At 49.1% G+C, this 19,130-nt stretch overlaps 1 protein-coding gene across 4 annotated transcripts in view; it reads left to right on the forward strand.

Annotated features, from left to right (window-relative positions):
- TOMM40 (translocase of outer mitochondrial membrane 40) overlaps nt 1-19,130 on the forward strand; it is a 561,556-nt gene that overhangs the window by 282,293 nt on the left and 260,133 nt on the right. For all 4 annotated transcript variants that reach the window (XM_030211383.1, XM_030211382.1, XM_030211381.1 and 1 more), the window contains exons 4-5: nt 14,566-14,658; nt 15,571-15,672. In XM_030211383.1, coding sequence (XP_030067243.1) covers nt 14,566-14,658; nt 15,571-15,672 — 195 coding nt within the window. The remainder of the gene's footprint in view (nt 1-14,565; nt 14,659-15,570; nt 15,673-19,130) is intronic.

Here is a 19,130-nt window from a genome sequence, read left to right on the forward strand (position 1 = left end):
AACTGTCCCCACATCTCCAATCCCAACTCCGCCCAATTCTGAAAGGGCGTCACTCCTACCCCCGGCTCAAACAGTAGATTATCTGCAATTGGCACAAGTCGTGAAAAATATTGCTGACTTGCCGGGAAACAAAGATCCCAGTAATAAAAGGTGTTCTGAACGACAGGTGGAAAACACTCCACCCGACCCCTGTGCTTACTAGGAAGCCACATTAGCTGTCTCAACCTACGTGAACCTACCAGAGATTGCTCAATATGTACCCACATCTTGTGACTCTCCCTTCGAAACCATTCTGTGGCCGAGCGGGCCTGGGCAGCACAGTGATACCAATATAGACTAGGGACCCCCAACCCACCGTCTCACCGACTTTTGTACAGGAAGTTTCTCGGCAGATGCGGATGCTTCTGGTGCCATATAAAACTGACTAGTTTGGCTTGTAAGTTAGATAGAAAAGACCTGGAAAGACGCAAAGGAAGTACTTGGAACAAGTACATTAACCTAGGGAGAACATTCATTTTTATGACCGCTATCCGCCCAAACCAAGATAGGCCAATAGAATTCCAACGATCCAAATCACTCTGAATCGCCTTCTGAATAGCCGGGTAATTAAGATCAAATAACTCAGACAAATTCCAGGGAATCTGAACCCCTAAATATCTAAGATCCCTTAACGCCCATTTAAATATGAAGGATGACCGCAGCGTTTCCAGTAATCCTGAAGGTACACGCACTGCCATTCCTATAGATTTGCTGACATTGAGCTTATACCCCGACACCCCCGAGTATACATCAATTTCCTTCATTAAGTTAGGAAGAGACACCAGCGGACGCGTCAACGAAAGGAGAACATCGTCAGCGAAGAGTGCAATTTTAAAATCCTCACCCCCAACACTCACTTCAGTGATATCCACGTTCTCTCTAATTGCCGATGCCAAGGGTTCCATAGCCAGAGCAAAGAGAAGGGGCGATAACGGACACCCCTGTCTAGTGCCCCTTTCCAAGAGAAACTCCCCGAGTAGCCCCCATTTATTTTAACACAAGCTTTAGGAGAAGTATAGAATGCTTTAATCCACAGCCGAAATACCGGTCCCATTCCAAATCTTTCCAAAACCTTATCGAGAAACCCCCAATGGACCCTGTCAAAGGCCTTTTCAGCATCTAGCCCCAACAGGACCATGGGGAGCCCTCTCTTTTGCGAAACGTACAGTAAGTCCAGAGTTAGTCTTATATTATCCATAGCCTGTCTTCCCGCCACAAACCCCACCTGATCCGGATGAATCAGGCTAGGGAGCAATTTAGCTAATCGATTGGCCATCACTTTCGCCAAAATTTTTACGTCCGTATTTAAAATGGAGATCGGGCGGTACGATGCACATTCAGTGACATCTTTATCGGGCTTCGGGATAACTGCCAACCAGGCCTCCATCATGGACTGGGGCAAAGGTGCTCCTCTCACCGAGTTAATAAGCTGCACCAAATATGGTGCCAGCTCTCCCGCAAAAGCCTTAAAAAATTCGGAGGTGAATCCGTCTAATCCCGGGGCCTTATTGTTCGGTAGCTCTTTAATGACCCCCAATACCTCATCTACTGTGACTGCGTCATCTAACTCCCTCCTCTGTTCTTCTGACAGGGCCGCCAGATCACGGGCTTTCAAATAGCTATCTATATTTGCGACCTTTACATTAGTATCTCGCTTATATAGCTTCTCGTAAAACTGAGCAAACCTATCTCGGATACTCGTGGATTTCCGTAACTGGTCTCCCCCTTCATCTCGAATCCGCAAGATTTGCCTATCCACTCTAACCTTTCTGAGCTTAGATGCCAGCAAACGCCCAGGCTTGTTGGTACTTTCATAACGTACTTGACGTAAACGATCGTGAACAAATTTCAAACTCTCTTCATGGAGCGCTGCTATCTCTAGATGAACCGCCTGTAGCTTCTGATAATCCGACGCCAAGCCAAATGCCTTATATTTACCCTCCAATTCTCCCAATCGCTCTGTACAGTTAGCCATACGTGCCCTCTGAATCCGTGCTCAATGACTCGCACATTTCATAAAATATCCTCTGGAGACTGCCTTAAACGCATCCCATACTACAGCCAAAGGCGGGCCCGAGTCCACATTAATATCAAAATACTCTCTCAAGATGGGGACAAAGTCCCAAACAATCTCTGGTTCCTGCAGTAGGCAATTATTAAACGTCCATCTCCGATCTCGAGTCTCCTCCCTTAAATCCGGAAGAGTAGCCCAGACCGGAGCGTGGTCCGAGATTGTGATATGCCCTATGGGTGAATCCCCTCCACCCCCTGATAGTGTTTTATCAATAAAAATATAATCCAACTGTGAATGGGTCAGATGAGCCGGGGAGTAGAAAGTATAGTCCCTCTCTTTTGGGTGCCCAAGTCTCCACACATCACAAAGCCCCAGAGAGTCCACAAAACCTCCCAAAGCCCGAGATAGTCTATGGTCTGCTGGGACAGGAGTAGCAGAGCGATCAAGTGTAGGTTGCATAGTAGCATTGAAGTCCCCAGCCACTATTAGCTTACCCTGCATAAAAGATTGCAGAGCTCGCTGAATGCGATCAAAAAAAACTTCTTGATGCTCATTTGGTGCATAAATGCAAACCAAAGTGTATTCCTCCTGTTCCAACATTACATGTAAAAAGAGAAACCAACCTTCAGGATCTCCCTTAACATGCAAGAGCTGCACCTGAAGGTCCTTGTGAAACATAATAGCTACTCCCCATTTTTTTGCACCCCGCGCATCAGAGGCAAAATACACAATCGGGTATTGAGTGGAGGATAGTAAACCCTCATTTTTTCTCACAAAATGTGTTTCCTGCAAGAAAACAACCTGTGGGCCCACCATATTCAATTCCTTGAGTAGGGAATGTCTCTTGTATGGAGAATTTAAACCTTTAATATTGTATGTTAAGAACTTACAGTCACCCATAATTATAATGTTGTGCGCACCCATTGCAATGATGAAAGGCGGACCCTTCCCCTAACCCCCCTCCCATAACCAAACCCCCCCTCTCCCTCCCCCTAAACACCTCCAAACAGAAGAGCAATGCCCCTGAGTGGGAATCCAGGAAGTTAGTCCCCACACCCATGACTGACTCAACTCTCCCCCCCCCCCCCCCCAAGACCCCTTGCCCCTTATAACTAGTAAACAATACATCCTTAATCAACCCCTTAAGGAAAATTTAACAATTCCCAACTTTGAACTAATCTACCATAGTCCTCAGGCTCATATCCAATTAACTCCCAATGCTAAATGAAAGAAAAACAAAACAAAAAAACCCCAAAGAACTCTGCATAAGGCTATAGAGCCCACAACAAATCCCTGCCATCCTGAACCCCTTTTACCCATATTATACCAAAACACTCAACCTGCTTTCTTCATATTTTCTCAAATCACAGATCATTTACCAGAATAAACCAACTCAAGAGTCCAGTTCAAACTCCACTTTCCAAGTCTAGCAACTGTTGTGCCTTGGACGACTTCGTAGTGCGCTGCCGTTTCTGGAGTCTCGCCTTTGTCGCTGGGGCCAACTCAGCACGCGGACTAGCCCCGTGCACCCCGTCCTCAGCAATTTTCCCGCCTTATTCCTGTGGTTGTAAAGCATATAACGGTAATAAAGTTGGGACTTATGTGCTCGTTTATGTAAAAGCTCATTCAACGCGGACTGAAAATCTAGCACTTGTTGTTTGTGGGTCTCTGTATGTGTCTCCCCAAACCGTTTCCGTGCGTGACAAAGTTGTTTGCTGAATCTTAAAATTTCTCTGTCCCGCGATACCCGCACAAAATGTGCATAACTGATAACTTCACCGCGGAGCACCGCTTTGGCTGTCTCCCAATATAAAACTGGATCATTTTGATGTTCATGATTATGCTCTTTATATGCCTCCCAGCTGGCATGTAAGCATCCCTTTAATACCGGGTCTGTATATAACTCTATGGGAATGCCACCTGTTATCCTTCCGGACCTGACCCCGTGGCTTCTATTCCATCGATACCCACGTGTGATAGAACACCGTGTATGGCCTAATCTCCGCCGCTGTAACCTCCCCGAACAAGTGACGCGAAGTTAAAACATAGTCGATACGTGATTGAGTCGAATGGGCCCTCGAAAGATGTGTATAGTCTTTCAGTCCCGGGTGTAGCACCCGCCATACATCAATCAAATCTAACAGCTGGCTCATCTGTAGCAGGCCTCTATTGTTATAGTATACCGAAGAGGCGCCTGGGGCTGACCTGTCTAAGGAGGGGACCCAAGCTGCATTGAAATCTCCTCCCACTATTAGCGCTGTGTGCGGCTGCCTGAGTAGAAAATTTATCACTGGTTGAAAAAATTTCCGCATAGCTATTGGGGGCATAGATATTGCATAGAAGCAATTTTTGTCGTCCCACTATTGCTTCCAAAATAACATAGCAGCCTGCAGCATCAATTAAGAGTGGATTTATCGCCGTGGCAACACCTTTTTGAAATAATATCGCAACCCCTCCCTTTTTTCCCTGCTCGTGCGCCGCTACACAGTCTCCTACCCACCAGGTGCTGAGTTTGGCATGCTCTACCTGAGACAAGTGTGTCTCCTGCAGCAATGCAATGTCTGTTTTCTGCCTATTTAATTGTTGCAATATCTTAGACCGTTTAATTGGTGAATTCACCCCAACTACATTCCATGATATAATTTTTACTATGATGTAAATTGTAGTGAGATAAGCACTAGCTTGAAATCCTGTACTGGAATTGGAGCGGGACAGCCCAGCCTCTGTCCCCTCCAAACTTGTTCTACTACTTCAGTTGCTATCTTCTTTGCAGCCTGAGCATGGTCTCCTTCCCGCCCCACTCCCACCTTTAAGCCTCCCAACAGGATCTGTGTTCTGAAATTCCAGTGGCCCCTACACCTCGATCCTTCTCTGATCCCCCGTCGCCCTCTGGCCTGCCTGTTCCTACCCTCCCATCCCCCCTCTCACCCATCCCCCCTCCCCCCAAATTCCCCCCTTCCCTTTGCACCCAGGCCTAGAAACTTGGGCCATCACTTCCTACGTCCCTCCCTCCATAATACAGGAGAAATAGAAGAAAAAGTAAAGAGAAAAAAAACCCACCCTACATTCCTGACCCAATACTGTCCAGCTTTGAACCCCTTTTCCTCCGGAAATCCATCTTGTATGCTGTTTGCCTTGGTCTCACAAACTTGTCCAACAAAACTGCTTAAACAGGAACATTCTAACCGCAACTGTCCAACTACTCCCTCTCCGTGCTTTACATTTGGCTAAACTTCTGCCAACTCTATGGCTGCTAGATTCAAAAGAACACTCAATTTTTGCTTGCAACCCATCGTCGCTTGTTCACACCCATGCTTGCAAGTAGCTCTTGTCTTCTTACCACCTCAGCGGTCCTCTAGGGTGGTTGTTTCCAGCTGCTGCAAAAAATCTTGCGCTGCATGTGCGGTGTCATAAACTCTAGTAGTGCCGTTATGTGTTATGCGCAGCTTTGCAGGGTATTGCAGTGCGAATCTAATTTTTTTCTGAAAGAGCCTGGAGCAGATCTCCGAAAACGTGCGCTGCTTTGCCGCTACTCCAGTGGAATAGTCCTGGAAACACCGGACTGGTACGCCATCATATGCCAAGGACTTCCCGGCTCGCAGTTGCTGCAGGACTTCCTGCTTCTGTGCATAGTTCAAAAAGCGTAAAATGACCACTCTGGGCTTATTTGCTCATGTGGCTTTTGTTCCCAGTCGGTGGGCCCGCTCTATACGTAATGGCCCTAAGGTGTCTGGGAGTTGGAGTTCCGTAGAGAGCCAGCGGGATAGGAAGGTCTCCAGGCCTCATTCTACAATGCTGTCCGGGAGGCCCACCATTCGGATGTTGTTGCGCCTGGACCTATTGTCGAGGTCCTCGACTTTTTCTTCCAGCACTTGCATTTTCTTTTGTAATTGCTGCTGGGTGCCCTCGACCGCGGTGACTCGCTCCTCGACCTCGCCCACCCGTGTCTGGAACGCTGCACAGTCTCTGGAAAGGTCAGTGAGTTGAGTTTGCAACTTTTCCAATTTTGAGTCTATAGGCGCCAATCTGCGAGCTAACAATTCTTTCATCGGCAATCCACGTTGAGGAGACCGTCGGGCCGGACGGGCTTGCGGGTGGCGCCATTTGGTCCTCGCCACCCCTAGTGCTGGGCTTGTCTTTATGGGTGCTTTTCGTTGCCATTTCACTACTGGGGGGGGGGGGGGGGCTTAAACAATGTTCGTCAGCCAGACGACGCTTTTAGGCAGTGGTATGAGGTACTTGCGGTTCTGGAGCCATGGTATAGATGACATGGAGGGAGGTCGGGAGCCAGAGAGATTGCTGCACTCAAACTCTCTCGGTCATGACATCACTGGAAGTCTCTCGGGGGGGGGGGACTCTTTTATTTTAAATATGTTAATATTAAGTGATTACTCTAATTTGTATTTGGAAAATCTAATCAAGAAATAGAAAAAAAAAAGATAGTTATGGGGAGAGAGTAGGAGAGAAAAGAAGCAGTAATACCTTGGGCCAGCAGAGGCAGCAGTCTGTGGAGGAGAAGGGAGATCTGTGCTGCCTCTCTATGGGCTTGTGCAGCTGAAGACACAGGCTCCCCAGAGACCCCATGCCACATGGACACTTAAGTCCAGGAGTTTCTCCAGGGGTAGTGGAACATTGCCTTCATATGGAGGCCCGTTCTGTCCTTCTTCATTGCCTGGGGAGCAGTTTTCTCTTCTACTCCGAGGACCTGACACTCGTCCTCACAAATCGCTTCCTTAGGCGGACCTTCTGATGAGTTGTTAACTTTTGTTCCTCAGATTCTGGCCTGAGCACCCTGTACTGTAGGTTATTGTGTGTGTGTGTGTGTGTGGAGGGGGGAGGGGTAGAGGAAGAAGTTGAGAGGACTTTGGCACTGCTATTGTAGTGCCCAAAAGTGCAGTGCACAATTGGCAGGGATAAAAAGTCCTGCTTCGCTTTATCTGCAGTCTTTTTCTGGTTTTTTTTTCTACAGGAAGAACAGGAATGAAGGGGCATAAGATGAGTTAATCTAAGGAAATATTTCTGTAGAGAGAGTACTGGAGGCATGGAACAGCTTTCCATTAGAGGTGATGGAGGCAGGGACAATATCTAAAATCAAGATTGCCATGTGAAAAGCACAAGGGATATATGAAGGGGAAAAAAGGGACACTAGAGAGCAATTTGGATTTCCACATGATCTTTAGCTACCATCATTTTGTATGTTTGCTGGGAAATATGAGATGCTAGCATTTGCTGCTTTTATTCCAGTGCACCTTATTTGTAAGTAGGTTCCAACAATAAGCTTTTTCTACCATCTCTATGCTGATGACTCCCAAATCTACCTATCTACCCCTGATATCTCACCTTGTATCCAAACCAAAGTATCAGCGTGCTTGTCTGACATTGCTGTCTGAATGTCTCAACGCCACCTGAAATTAAACATGACCAAAACCGAGCTTCTCATTTTTCCCCCCCAAACCCACCTCCCCACTCCCCTCTTTTCTATTTCTGTTGATGGCTCTCTCATTCTCCCTGTCTCTTCAGCTCGTAACCTTGGGGTCATCTTTGACTCCTCTCTCTCCTTCTCTACTCATATCCAGCAGATCGCCAAGACCTGTCGTTTCTTTCTTTACAACATCCGTAAAATTCACCCCTTCCTTGTCATCAAGCAGATGCAGCCATTACAGATGGGTTGTGTCCATCAACCAGCAGAGGGAGATAGAGAGCACACTTTTTTCAGTGCCTCATACCAGCTTGCTCCACTGCCTCTCTTCCGTAAAATTCACCCCTTCCTTGTCATCAAGCAGATGCAGCCATTACAGATGGGTTGTGTCCATCAACCAGCAGAGGGAGATAGAGAGCATACTTTTTTCAGTGCCTCATACCAGCTTGCTCCACTGCCTCTCTTCAGTATTCTCTATCTCCTCTAGCAGAGTGGCTGCAGCTGCTTCGAGCTCCATCTAAAATGTGCCTGGAGGTTGCTCCTGTGCTTTTGCCAGTTGTTAGCAGGGGTGTTGGAGGCTATAGCAGCTTCACTTTAAAGGCACATAGGTTTGCCCTTTCCCTGCCTTACCCATACCTCCGTGGATGTGGACACATTGCTTAGCTTTCCCTGTCCTTCCCCACCAACAGTGGATGCAGGCACATAGGTTCGCCCTTTCCCTGCCTTTCCCACTCACCTGAGCCTCCGGAGTTCTATTTACCTCTGCTTTCCTCACAGCGTTAAAAAAAAAAAAAAGGGAACAGAGGTTTTTTCCTTGCCTTTTTCTGTGGGACCGGAGCTGTGATAGTCGTCCAGTGAGGGTAAGAGTGTTTTCTGACTCCTCCGGGATGGGCCCGCGATCGGGGTGATTTTGGCGCGAACCGCCATTTTGAATTTTACCGCCATTTTCGGCGATGGCTGCGGAGACAGTAAAGCGCTGTTCCAAGTGTGGCAAGCGCAGATCAGCAGCGGGGCTCTGTAAATCGTGCTGTACAGACGTTGGAGCCGGCCCGAGCATGGCGAGCAACGATTCTTCGCGCTCTGAGCTGGCAGCGGGCGCCATTTTGAATTTACCACATGGCGCGACCTCCGCTGAGATGGAGAGTCCTGAGCCCGGGGGGGGGGGGGGGGGAGGCCTTGGAGTGAGGCTGATATGGGAGCTACTAGCCCCGGCAGAGATCCGGGTGCCCAGGGTGAGTTTTTCTCCCCTGATTTTGTCTTATTAATGCATAAAGCATACATGCTTAAAAGAGCTCTCCCACAAAGCCCGGCACGGGCCTCTTCTAATGCCCCCCCCCCCCCCCCCCCGGTGGATTCTAGCCTAGGTATGCCCTCTGAGGCGTTATTCCCTGATAATTGGCAGAATATGAAGAGCAGAAGGGCTCATTCCCCTTCAGAGAGTGCTGCACCTCCTTTCCCCCCCCCCCCCCCCCCCCCCCCCCCCCGTGGTTGGGCTGCGAGGATTCAGAGGACTCTGGCAGGCCTTCATGGTTTGAGGAGCCAGAGTCTGGTGCAGAAGTGACTCAGGATCTGGACGATCCCTCTGCGGTGAGGATTTTCCACTGTGATGCGCTGCCAGCGCTTATTTCTGATGCCCTGCAGGCTCTCTCTATTGAGGACCCTGCCAGTGGCACAGCCTCCTCTGTGAATCCTAGGATGGCTAGTACCAAAAAGCCTGCTCGAGCCTTTCCTTTGCATGACTCCATCCAAGAGCTTATTTCGGCTCAATGGGCTGACCCCGAGGGACCTTTGAAAGTTTCCAGGGCTATGGGGCAATTATACCTTCTGAGTGAGGAGCATATGGCTCGCTTTGCTATGCCTAAAGTGGATGCCCTAGTCACAGCTGTAACAAAGAGAACTACCCTCCCTGTTGAAGGAGGTGTTGCCCTGAAGGATATTCAAGACCGTAGACTGGAATCAGCACTTAAACGGTCATTTGAAATTGCAGGTCTCACTATTCGGGCGTCTCCATGCAGTTGTTATGCTGCTAGAGCCTGCCTGGCTTGATTGCAACAGGCAGTGGAACAGTCCGGTGATGGAGCGGAGCCCTTTTCAGATGTGGCTCCGCGGATGGAGTCGGCCTTGTCCTTTCTTGCTGACGCCCTTTATGATATTGTCAGAGCTTCGGCTAAACACATGGCAGTAGCAGTGGCGGCTCGCCGTCTTCTTTGGCTATGGCATTGGGCGGCGGACATGGCCTCTAAGCAAAGGTTGGTGAAGTTGCTCTTTCAAGGCCTTCTCCTGTTTGGTGAGGAGTTGGAGAAAATTGTGAAGGGCCTGGGTGAGGCTAAACCCCAGCGCTTGCCCGAAGATAGGCCTCGGCCTTCCTCTAAGGGTGCGGCGGTCCACTCCTCTTACAGACCTCGCTTCCGTGAAGCTCGAAGGTACCGCCCGGGGCGTTCTGCTGGGTTCACTTCTCGTGCCCATTTTCAGCAGAGGAACTCTTTTTGCTGGGACAAACGTTCCACAGCCACTGGCTCAAGGCCTGGAGTTCAGGGGCGACCCTCTCAATGATGGTGCGCTAGCCCTCTCCTCGAGTCCTGTCATCGGAGGACGTCTTTCCCTCTTTGCCGAGGAGTGGGCCAACATTTCCTCAGATCAGTGGGTCTTGGACCTGATCAGAGACGGTTACAGAATAGAATTCGACGCCCCTGTAAGAGACGTGTTTGTGGAGTCCCGATGCGGTTCTGCCGCCAAACGGGCGGCGGTAGAGGAGACTTTACAAGGTCTGATTCAGATAGGGGCCGTGTCCCCGGTACCTCCCGCCGAACACGGCTGCGGCCGCTACTCCATCTACTTTGTGGTGCCGCGAAAAGGAGAGTCTTTTCGCGCTATTCTGGACTTAAAAGAATTAAACAAGTCCCTGAGAGTGTGGCATTTTCACATGGAAACCATGCACTCCGTCATTGCGGCGGTACAGCCAGGAGAGTTTCTCACGTCTCTGGACCTGAAAGAAGCTTACTTGCACATTCCAATTTGGCCCCCGCACCAGAAGTTTCTGAGGTTTGCGGTGATGCGAAAGCATTTCCAGTTCCGGGCCTTGCCTTTTGGCCTCGCCACAGCTCCCCGCACCTTTTTGAAGGTTATGGTGGTAGTAGCTGCCTTTCTAAGGCGAGAGGGTATTCGGGTTCGCCTGTACCTGGACGACTGCAAACTCTGCTGCAGAGTCAGCATGTAACAGCCAGAGTGGTGTCAGTACTTCAATCTCTGGGCTGGGTCGTCAATTTGGCCAAAAGTCACCTGACCCCCTCACAGTCTCTAGAATATTTGGGGGCCAGGTTCGACACAACCTCGGGGTATGTGTACCTACCCGAGCAAAGGCGGTGCAAGCTTCAGAATCAGGTCCGTCTGCTCCTGAGGATGCCACGCCCGCGAGCTTGGGACATTGTCCATCTGCTTGGATCGATGACGGCCACCATGGAACTGGTGCCCTGGGCGAGAGCGCACCAGAGACCTCTACAGTATGCTCTACTCCAAAGATAGTCTCCAGTATCTCAGGATTACCAATGCAGACTCTCTTGGCTCCCTGCGGCCCGACTCAGCATGGAGTGGTGGCTCTCAGACAGCATGCTGCGGCGAGGAATGCCACTGGCGCTCCCCGATTGGTGCCTAGTGGTGACAGATGCCAGTCTGAAAGGCTGGGGCGCACATTACAATGGGAAGCATGCCCAGGGTCTATGGACACCCGAGGAGTCGGAGTGGTCCATCAACCGCCTAGAGTTGAAAGCGGTGTTTCAGGCACTTCTGGCCTTTCAAGTGACCCTGGAAGGATTGGCTGTCAGAGTGATGTCGGACAACACGACAGCAGTGGCCTACATAAATCGACAAGGTGGCACTCAGTGCAGAGCTCTAGCCGCGCAGGCCGAACAAATTTGCCACTGGGCCGAGCTACATCTAGAGTTTCTGTCGGTAGCTCACATTGCAGGTCAGAGCAACGTGCAAGCCGATTATCTAAGCAGGCATCAGATCGATCCAGCGGAGTGGGAACTTGTAGACGAAGTGTTCCTGCAGATATGTGCCAAGTGGGGCAAGCCCGTGATGGATCTAATGGCGACAAGCTCCAATGCCAAAGTCCCGTGCTTCTTCAGTAGACGGAGAGATCCTCGCGCGGCGGGGTTGGATGTCTTGGCTCAACCCTGGCCTCCGGGCCTACTGTATGTGTTCCCTCAGTGGCCCTTGATAGGGTGAGTGCTCCTGCGGATTCGGCTGCATCCAGGAGAAGTGGTTCTCGTCGCCCCGGATTGGCCCAGGAGGCCTTGGTATGCGGACCTCCGACAGATGCTCGTAGAGGATCCTCTTCAGTTACCTCTGGTTCCCAACCTGTTGTCACAGGGTCCGGTGACCATGGAGGACGCCGGCCGATTTGGTTTTATGGCCTGGCGATTGAGAGGGCGCAATTGAGAGGCAGAGGCTATTCCAATAAAGTAATTACCACTCTCCTGCAAGCCCGCAAGCGTTCCACTTCCGTGGCTTATGCCAGGATTTGGCGCCAGTTTGAAGTCTGGTGTGCTTCCAGAGAGATCACACCCCTGTGGGCTCCTGTTTCGCCGATTCTGGACTTTTTGCAGGATGGTGTACAAAAAGGCTTGGCCTATAATTCCCTGCGGGTGCAAGTGGCAGCATTGGCCTCCCTGCGTGGCAAGGTTGAAGGCGTGTTTTTAGCTGCTCATCCGGATGTGGCACGGTTTCTTAGAGGGGTGCTTCGGCTCCATCCTCCCGTGCGTGCACCTTGTCCAGCTTGGAACCTGGGGCTAGTGCTGAAGGCCCTTCAGGGTGCTCCCTTTGAACCGCTTCGGCGTGCTTCAGAGAAAGATTTGACACTGAAGGCCGTCTTGTTAGTGGCCATTACTTCGGCGAGACGGGTGTCAGAGCTCCAGGCGCTGTCCTGTAGAGACCCTTTTCTGCAGTTTTCAGAGTCCGGGGTCACGGTTCGGACCGTGCCTACCTTCTTGCCTAAGGTGGTTTCAGCGTTTCACCTAAACCAACATATTTTCTTGCCCTCCTTTTTTGAGGAGGAGTTTCCAGAATCTTTTGGGCAATTGCACCTGTTGGACGTGCGCAGGACTCTGCTGCAGTATCTGCGAGTTACTACCTCTTTCAGGACCTCTGATCATCTGTTTGTTTTGCTATCAGGTCCTCGCAGAGGGTCTCCAGCGTCTAAAGCCACTATTGCTCGCTGGCTTAAAGAATCTATCTTTTCAGCTTATTTGCTTGCCGGCCGGCCTCCGCCTGATGCCTTTAAGGCGCATTCCACTAGAGGAATTTCCTCTTCTTGGGCTGAAACTGGAGCACTCTCTCTTCAAGAGATTTGTAGTGCAGCAACATGGGCTTCTAAGCTCTCTTTTGCCCGACATTACAGGCTGGACGTGGCTGCCAGGAGGGATGCACATTTTGGAGTGCAAGTGCTGGCGCGTGGTGTGGCTTGTTCCCACCCTATCTAGGGATTGCTTTGATACATCCCATCTGTAATGGCTGCATCTGCTTGATGACAAGGAAGGGAAAATTAGGTTCTTACCGTGATAATTTTCTTTCCTTTAGTCATAGCAGATGCAGCCATGATCCCTCCCTGTCTGATGCTATCTGCTGTAAATCTATTTCAGGTTCTGTTCGTGTTTCCTGGAGATTCCGTCCTTGGGAGACAGTCTGAAAACAGTCTTCAGGATTCTTGTTCAATTAAAGGAGGATGACTTAATTCCCTCCAGTTTCATGTTTTGGAGGATGAGTTTATTCCCTCCGGGAGGATGAGTTTATTCCCTCCAGTTATGTCTCAGTGGAGGATGAGTTTATGCCCTCCGGGAGGATGTTTCATTCCCTCCATTCTGAGTTAATGCCCTTTGTTGTAGGGCCATCGTTCTCTGTGAGGAAAGCTTATGTTATTCCCATTGCGGTTTGCCATACTGCTTTGGAAGCTTCAAATACTGAAGAGAGGCAGTGGAGCAAACTGGTATGAGGCACTGAAAAAAGTGTGCTCTCTATCTCCCTCTGCTGGTTGATGGACACAACCCATCTGTAATGGCTGCTTCTACTATGACTAAAGGAAAGAAACTTATCAAGGTAAGAACCTAATTTTCCCTTTCTTTCCGAGCACTCTACCAGAACCCTCATCCACACCCTTGTCACCTCTCGTTTGGACTACTGCAATCTGCTTCTTGCTGGCCTCCCACTTAGTCACCTCTCCCCTCTCCAGTCGGTTCAAAACTCTGCTGCCTGTCTTGTCTTTCGCCAGGGCCGCTTTACTCATACTATCCCTCTCCTCAGGTCGCTTCACTGGCTCCCTATCCGTTTTCGCATCCTGTTTAAACTTCTTATACAAACCTATAAATGTATTCACTCTGCTGCTCCCCAGTATCTCTCCACACTCGTCCTTCCCTACTCCCCTTCCCGTGCGCTCCGATCCATGGATAAATCCTTCTTATCTGTTCCCTTCTCCACTACTTCCAATTCCAGACTTTGCTCCTTCTGTCTCGCTGCACCCTACACCTGGAATAAACTTCCTGAGCTCGTACGTCTTGCCCCATCCTTGACCATCTTTAAATCTAGATTGAAAGCCCACCTCTTTAACATTGCTTTTGACTTGTAATCACTTGTAACCTCTCGCTTCTACCTACCCTCCTCTCCTCTTTCCTCTACACATTAATTGATTTGCTTGCTTTATTATTTTTTGTCTATTAGATTGTAAGCTCTTTGAGCAGGGACTGTCTTTCTTCTATGTTTGTGCAGTGCTGCGTACGCTTTGTAGCGCTATATAAATGCTAAATAGTAGTAGTAATAAGCTAGGTCTTCCCCCTCCCCCTTTCATCTAGCTGGTATTTTCTTTCACTGTTGTGTACCTGAAAATGCTGGCTGATTTTTTTTTTTTCCTATTTCTCTCCTCCTCATCAATCTTGGGGAGAACAAATCTGGTGAGTGTTTTGGGAATTGAAGGTGGAGATAAACCTGAAATTTTAATGCCCTGATTTAATTTTCTGGAATGTGAGCAGAATATCATGCATACATTTATAAAGATTGTGGAATTACTGTGTGTATGTGTTTTTTGTTTTTCACTGTTTATTAGGTGAATCACACCATTGTATTGAGCACCATAGGAGAATCAAATTATCATTTTGGGGCCACGTACGTTGGGACAAAGCAGTTGAGCCCCACAGAGGTGAGATTAGCAATACACAAACAAAATACAGAAATGCAGACTTCTAGGAGCAGGGGAAGGAGGGAGCGAGAGGTAGGTATAACTAGGGAGAGGGAGGGGTGCTGATAGGAGGGAATTGGTAGGTGAAGATGGGTGTGAACCAGAGAAGGAGAGAAACAGGTGGAAATGTGAGGCTGAGGGGTGAGAGAATCGGATTGAACTGGATGTGAGCCAGTTGGTGTGGGGGATTTCAGTGGGGAGTGATCTACTAATTTTATTACCACCACTGGCAGATTGTGAATCTGCAGAATACAGTTGTACACTAAATAAAATTGGATGGAAAAGAGAAGGTGGCTTTTAAGTTGGGGTGTAGAGAGGAGAGGGTTGTAGGAGGAAGAGAGAGGCAGAAGTGATGTGAGCAGATGGGAGGAAGAGAAGGAAAGGCTGGGTTCACTATCGTAGCTGCCACAGAATCTCTATAATAAGATAAAAACCAACAATCTTGCAGCTACTTAAATCTGTTGATGTTAGTGCAGGTTGGTCACTTGCACCGGTCCTGAAGTGCCACATATTTCTGCCCCGGCTATTAAACCCAGAAGTAATTTATTCTCATTGGGCTATGTATCACTGATAAGGAGGACTTATAAACAAACTGTAAGAGAGGAGAGGACACAGGGTTTGGAAAAGGAAAGGAAACAATGTGGGAAGGAAGAGAAAGGAAGGAACATAGGTAATGGATAAAGCAGAACTGGAAAAATAATCAGGCAACCAGTTGGAATGATTTTATTGAAAGAAAAGTTTAAAAATATTTTTTGACTAATCTGCAGGATCTTCTAAAAGTTAATGAAGCTTTGTATATAAGCACTTTTATTTAAACAAAAGTGGTTCTTTCATGTGTGTTCTGTTTTCTCTTTTTTTATATTTTAAATTTAGGCTTTTCCTGTGTTAGTTGGGGACATGGACAATAGTGGCAGTCTCAATGCACAGATTATCCACCAATTAGCAAGTAAAGTCAGATCAAAAGTGGCTTTCCAGGTAAGCTCATCCCAGTTGCCCTCTGGATCACCTTGCCCCAAAACAAGCCTTTCCTCTGTTCTTTCTCATATTTTGACATAGTAAGAAAGGTGAAATTAGGCCTTACCTGCTAATTTTCTTTCCTCTAGATCCTCCAGACTGTTCAAGACGCTTGGGTTATTCACTCAGAGGGAGACTGAGAACACTAAAACTTCTTATATAAGTAGCCTGTGCAGACCTTCTACTTACCAGTAAAACAGTAACAAAGCAGAGGAACAAAACACCTCCACCTAAACAAAACCACTGAATCCGCCCTCAGATCTCCTCCCCTTAAGACGGGGGAATTCAACTGCAGAGGGGCACAAACGGTACCACAAACTGCCCTTAGTAAAACTCCAGGACCCAAATCACAGGAGCTACTACAAATATCAGCAACTGAAGTCTAAAGAAATGATCATACTGAACTGTCCGATACATGGGGTGGGCTCTTGAACGGTCTGGAGGATGTAGAGGAAAGAAAATTAGCAGGTAAGGCCTAATTTCACCTTCCTCAGCAATCCTCCAGACCGTTCAAGACGCTTGGGACGTACCAAAGTGTCAGGTTCTCAGGTGGAGCAAACGTGAGCCCTTGGGCTGCTGACGAGGAGCGACAGCAGCAGGCAAAACCCACCAACCAACACTGGGCAAGCACACCGGCACCGGCAGGGACTGCAGGCACCGCCCAGCGAGCCGGAACACACGGACAGGAATCCCCCGGACTGGAGCACCCCGGACCGGAACACACTGGACCGGAGCACCCTGGACTGGTCCGTACAGCTTCACCTGCACTTAGCCACTGCCCACCAAGGGTTGAGCCCCTGGGTTCAAGTGGCCGGCAGGACTTACCGGATACCGGATGACACAGGGACCAGGACTAGAACAAGCTGGAAACAGCAGTACTCCTAAATCCTAAACTGACATAAGTGCTCCCAAGCCCTAACCAACAGAAGAACTCCAAACAGAAACCAACAAAAGTGTTCCTAACAATAAACCAACAAAAGGACTTCCTAAGCCCTATACTAACAGAAGTGCTACCAATAGCACCACTAGGAAAAGCAGGGGAGCCACAGGGAAAGAGCAGGGAACCTAAACACATAAACTAGCAAAGGTGCTCCTAAGTACCCAGCACAACAGCTCTACAACCTTAAACTAACTACGGTGCTCCTGAGCACCACACTACCAGCAGAGCTCCTAGCACTAAAAGGGACGACAGGGGAGCCAAAAGGGAAAAAACAGGGAAGCTAAACACAGAAGATAGCAGTGCTTCCAAAGCACTAAACACAACAGAGCTTCTAAAGCTCCAAACACAGAAGAGCTTCTAAAGCCCCAAACACAGAAGTGCTTCTAAAGCACCAAAAGGGAAAGCAGGGGAGAGCCACAAGGGAAAAGCAGGGAAGCTAACACAGATCAAAAATGCACACTGCACTACCACTAACCTGGACCTAAAGCAAACGACTAAGCAAACGCAAACGTTGCAAAGGCCCTGAAGGGAGGAGCACCACTTCCTTATCAAGGCCCTGCCTGATGATGTCACCACTATCAGTCCCAGGCAGACAGCATACTGAAATAGAGCTAGAGCTAACTCAGGCTTAACCCCCACAGCTGCAGTATAGCAGAGCAATTAGAGCCACGCTGGAAGCAACCAGCACACAGAGGCAGCTAGCTCAGGTAACACACACAGCTGCAGTATTTTAAAGCAATTAGACTCATGCTGGGAGCTGCCAGCCCACAGACATAGAGCCAGCTCTAGCAACACAGAAAGAAGAAACAGAAGCCAGCACAGAAGCTGACCACCAGAATAAGGTAAGTCTGGGAGAGGTCACGGCCACAATCGTAACACAAAGCAGTAAACACATCTAATGGTGGGACCTGCGAAGCCCAGAGGACAGGACTGCAGCTCCAAAACTGGCATCCTCCCTTGCCTGTACATCCACTCTATAATGTTTGACAAAAGAATGCAGGGAGGACCACACCGCCGCTCTACAAATGTCCACTGGTGGAACAAAACTACTCTCTGCCCAAGAAGCCGCCATCCCCCTAGTGGAATGTGCCTTGAGCCCCACCGGCACTGTATGGCCATGCAATATGTAAGCCGAAGAGATGGCATCCTTCAACCACCGAGCTATAGATGCCTTAGAAGCAGCCGCTCCCTCCTTGGGCCCCCCATGAAGGACAAATAACCTGTCCGAAGACCTGAATTTCTCTGACCTGCACAAGTAAACCTTCAACACTCTGCGCACATCCAATTTCGCCAAACGACGCTGAGAAGCATCCGCCATCCGGTCCCCCAAGACCGGCAACGAAATCACCTGATTGACATGAAAGGAGGATACCGTATACCTTAGGCAAAAACGAAGGCACTGGACGCAGCAAAACCTTTTCCTTAGAAAACCACAGAAACGGAGGCCTACTACTACTACTTAACATTTCTAAAGCGCTACTAGGGTTACGCAGTGCTGTACAATTTAACAGAGAAGGACAATCCCTGCTCAAAGGAGCTTACAATCTAAAGGACAAAGTGTGCAGTCAGTCAAATTGGGGCAGTCTAGATTTCCTGAATAGGATATAATGATTAGGTGCCGAAAGCAGCATTGAAGAGGTGGGCTTTGAGTAAGGATTTGAAGATGGGCAGGGACGGGGCTTGGTGTATGGGCTCAGGAAGTTTATTCCAAGCATAGGGTGAGGTGAGGCAGAAAGGGCGGAGCCTGGAGTTGGCAGTGGTGGAGAAGGGTACTGAGAGGAGGGATTTGTCCTGAGAGCGGAGGTTTCGGGTAGGGGCGTAAGGGGAGATGAAGGTGGAGAGGTAATGAGGGGATGCAGATCGAGTGCATTTGTAGGTTAGTAGGAAAAGCTTGAACTGTATGCGGTACCTGATCGGAAGCCAGTGAAGTGACTTGAGGAGAGGGGTGATATGAGCATATCGGTCACGGCGGAAGATAAAGACGTGCAGCAGAGTTCTGAACGGACTGAAGGGGGGATAGATGGTTAAGTGGGAGGCCAGTGAGGAGTAGGTTGCAGTAGTCAAGGCGAGAGGTAATGAGAGAGTGGATGAGAGTTCGGGTGGTATGCTCAGAGAGGAAAGGGCGAATTTTGCTGATGTTATAGAGAAAGAAGCGACAGGTCTTGGCTGTCTGCTGGATATGCGCAGAAAAGGAGAGGGAGGAGTCGAAGATGACTCCGAGGTTGCGGGCAGATGAGATGGGGAGGATGAGGGTGTTATCGACTGAAATAGAGAGTGGAGGGAGAGGAGAAGTGGGTTTGGGTGGAAAGAGAATAAGCTCGGTCATGGCCATATTCAGTTTCAGGTGGCAGTTGGACATCCAGGCGGCAATGTCGGATAAGCAGGCCAATACTTTGGCCTGGGTTTCCGCAGTGATGTCTGGTGTGGAGCGATAAAGCTGGGTGTCGTCAGCATAAAGATGATATTGGAAATCATGAAA

Source organism: Microcaecilia unicolor, chromosome 8, assembly GCF_901765095.1.
Source record: "Microcaecilia unicolor chromosome 8, aMicUni1.1, whole genome shotgun sequence".
In the NCBI taxonomy this organism is placed as follows: domain Eukaryota; kingdom Metazoa; phylum Chordata; class Amphibia; order Gymnophiona; family Siphonopidae; genus Microcaecilia; species Microcaecilia unicolor.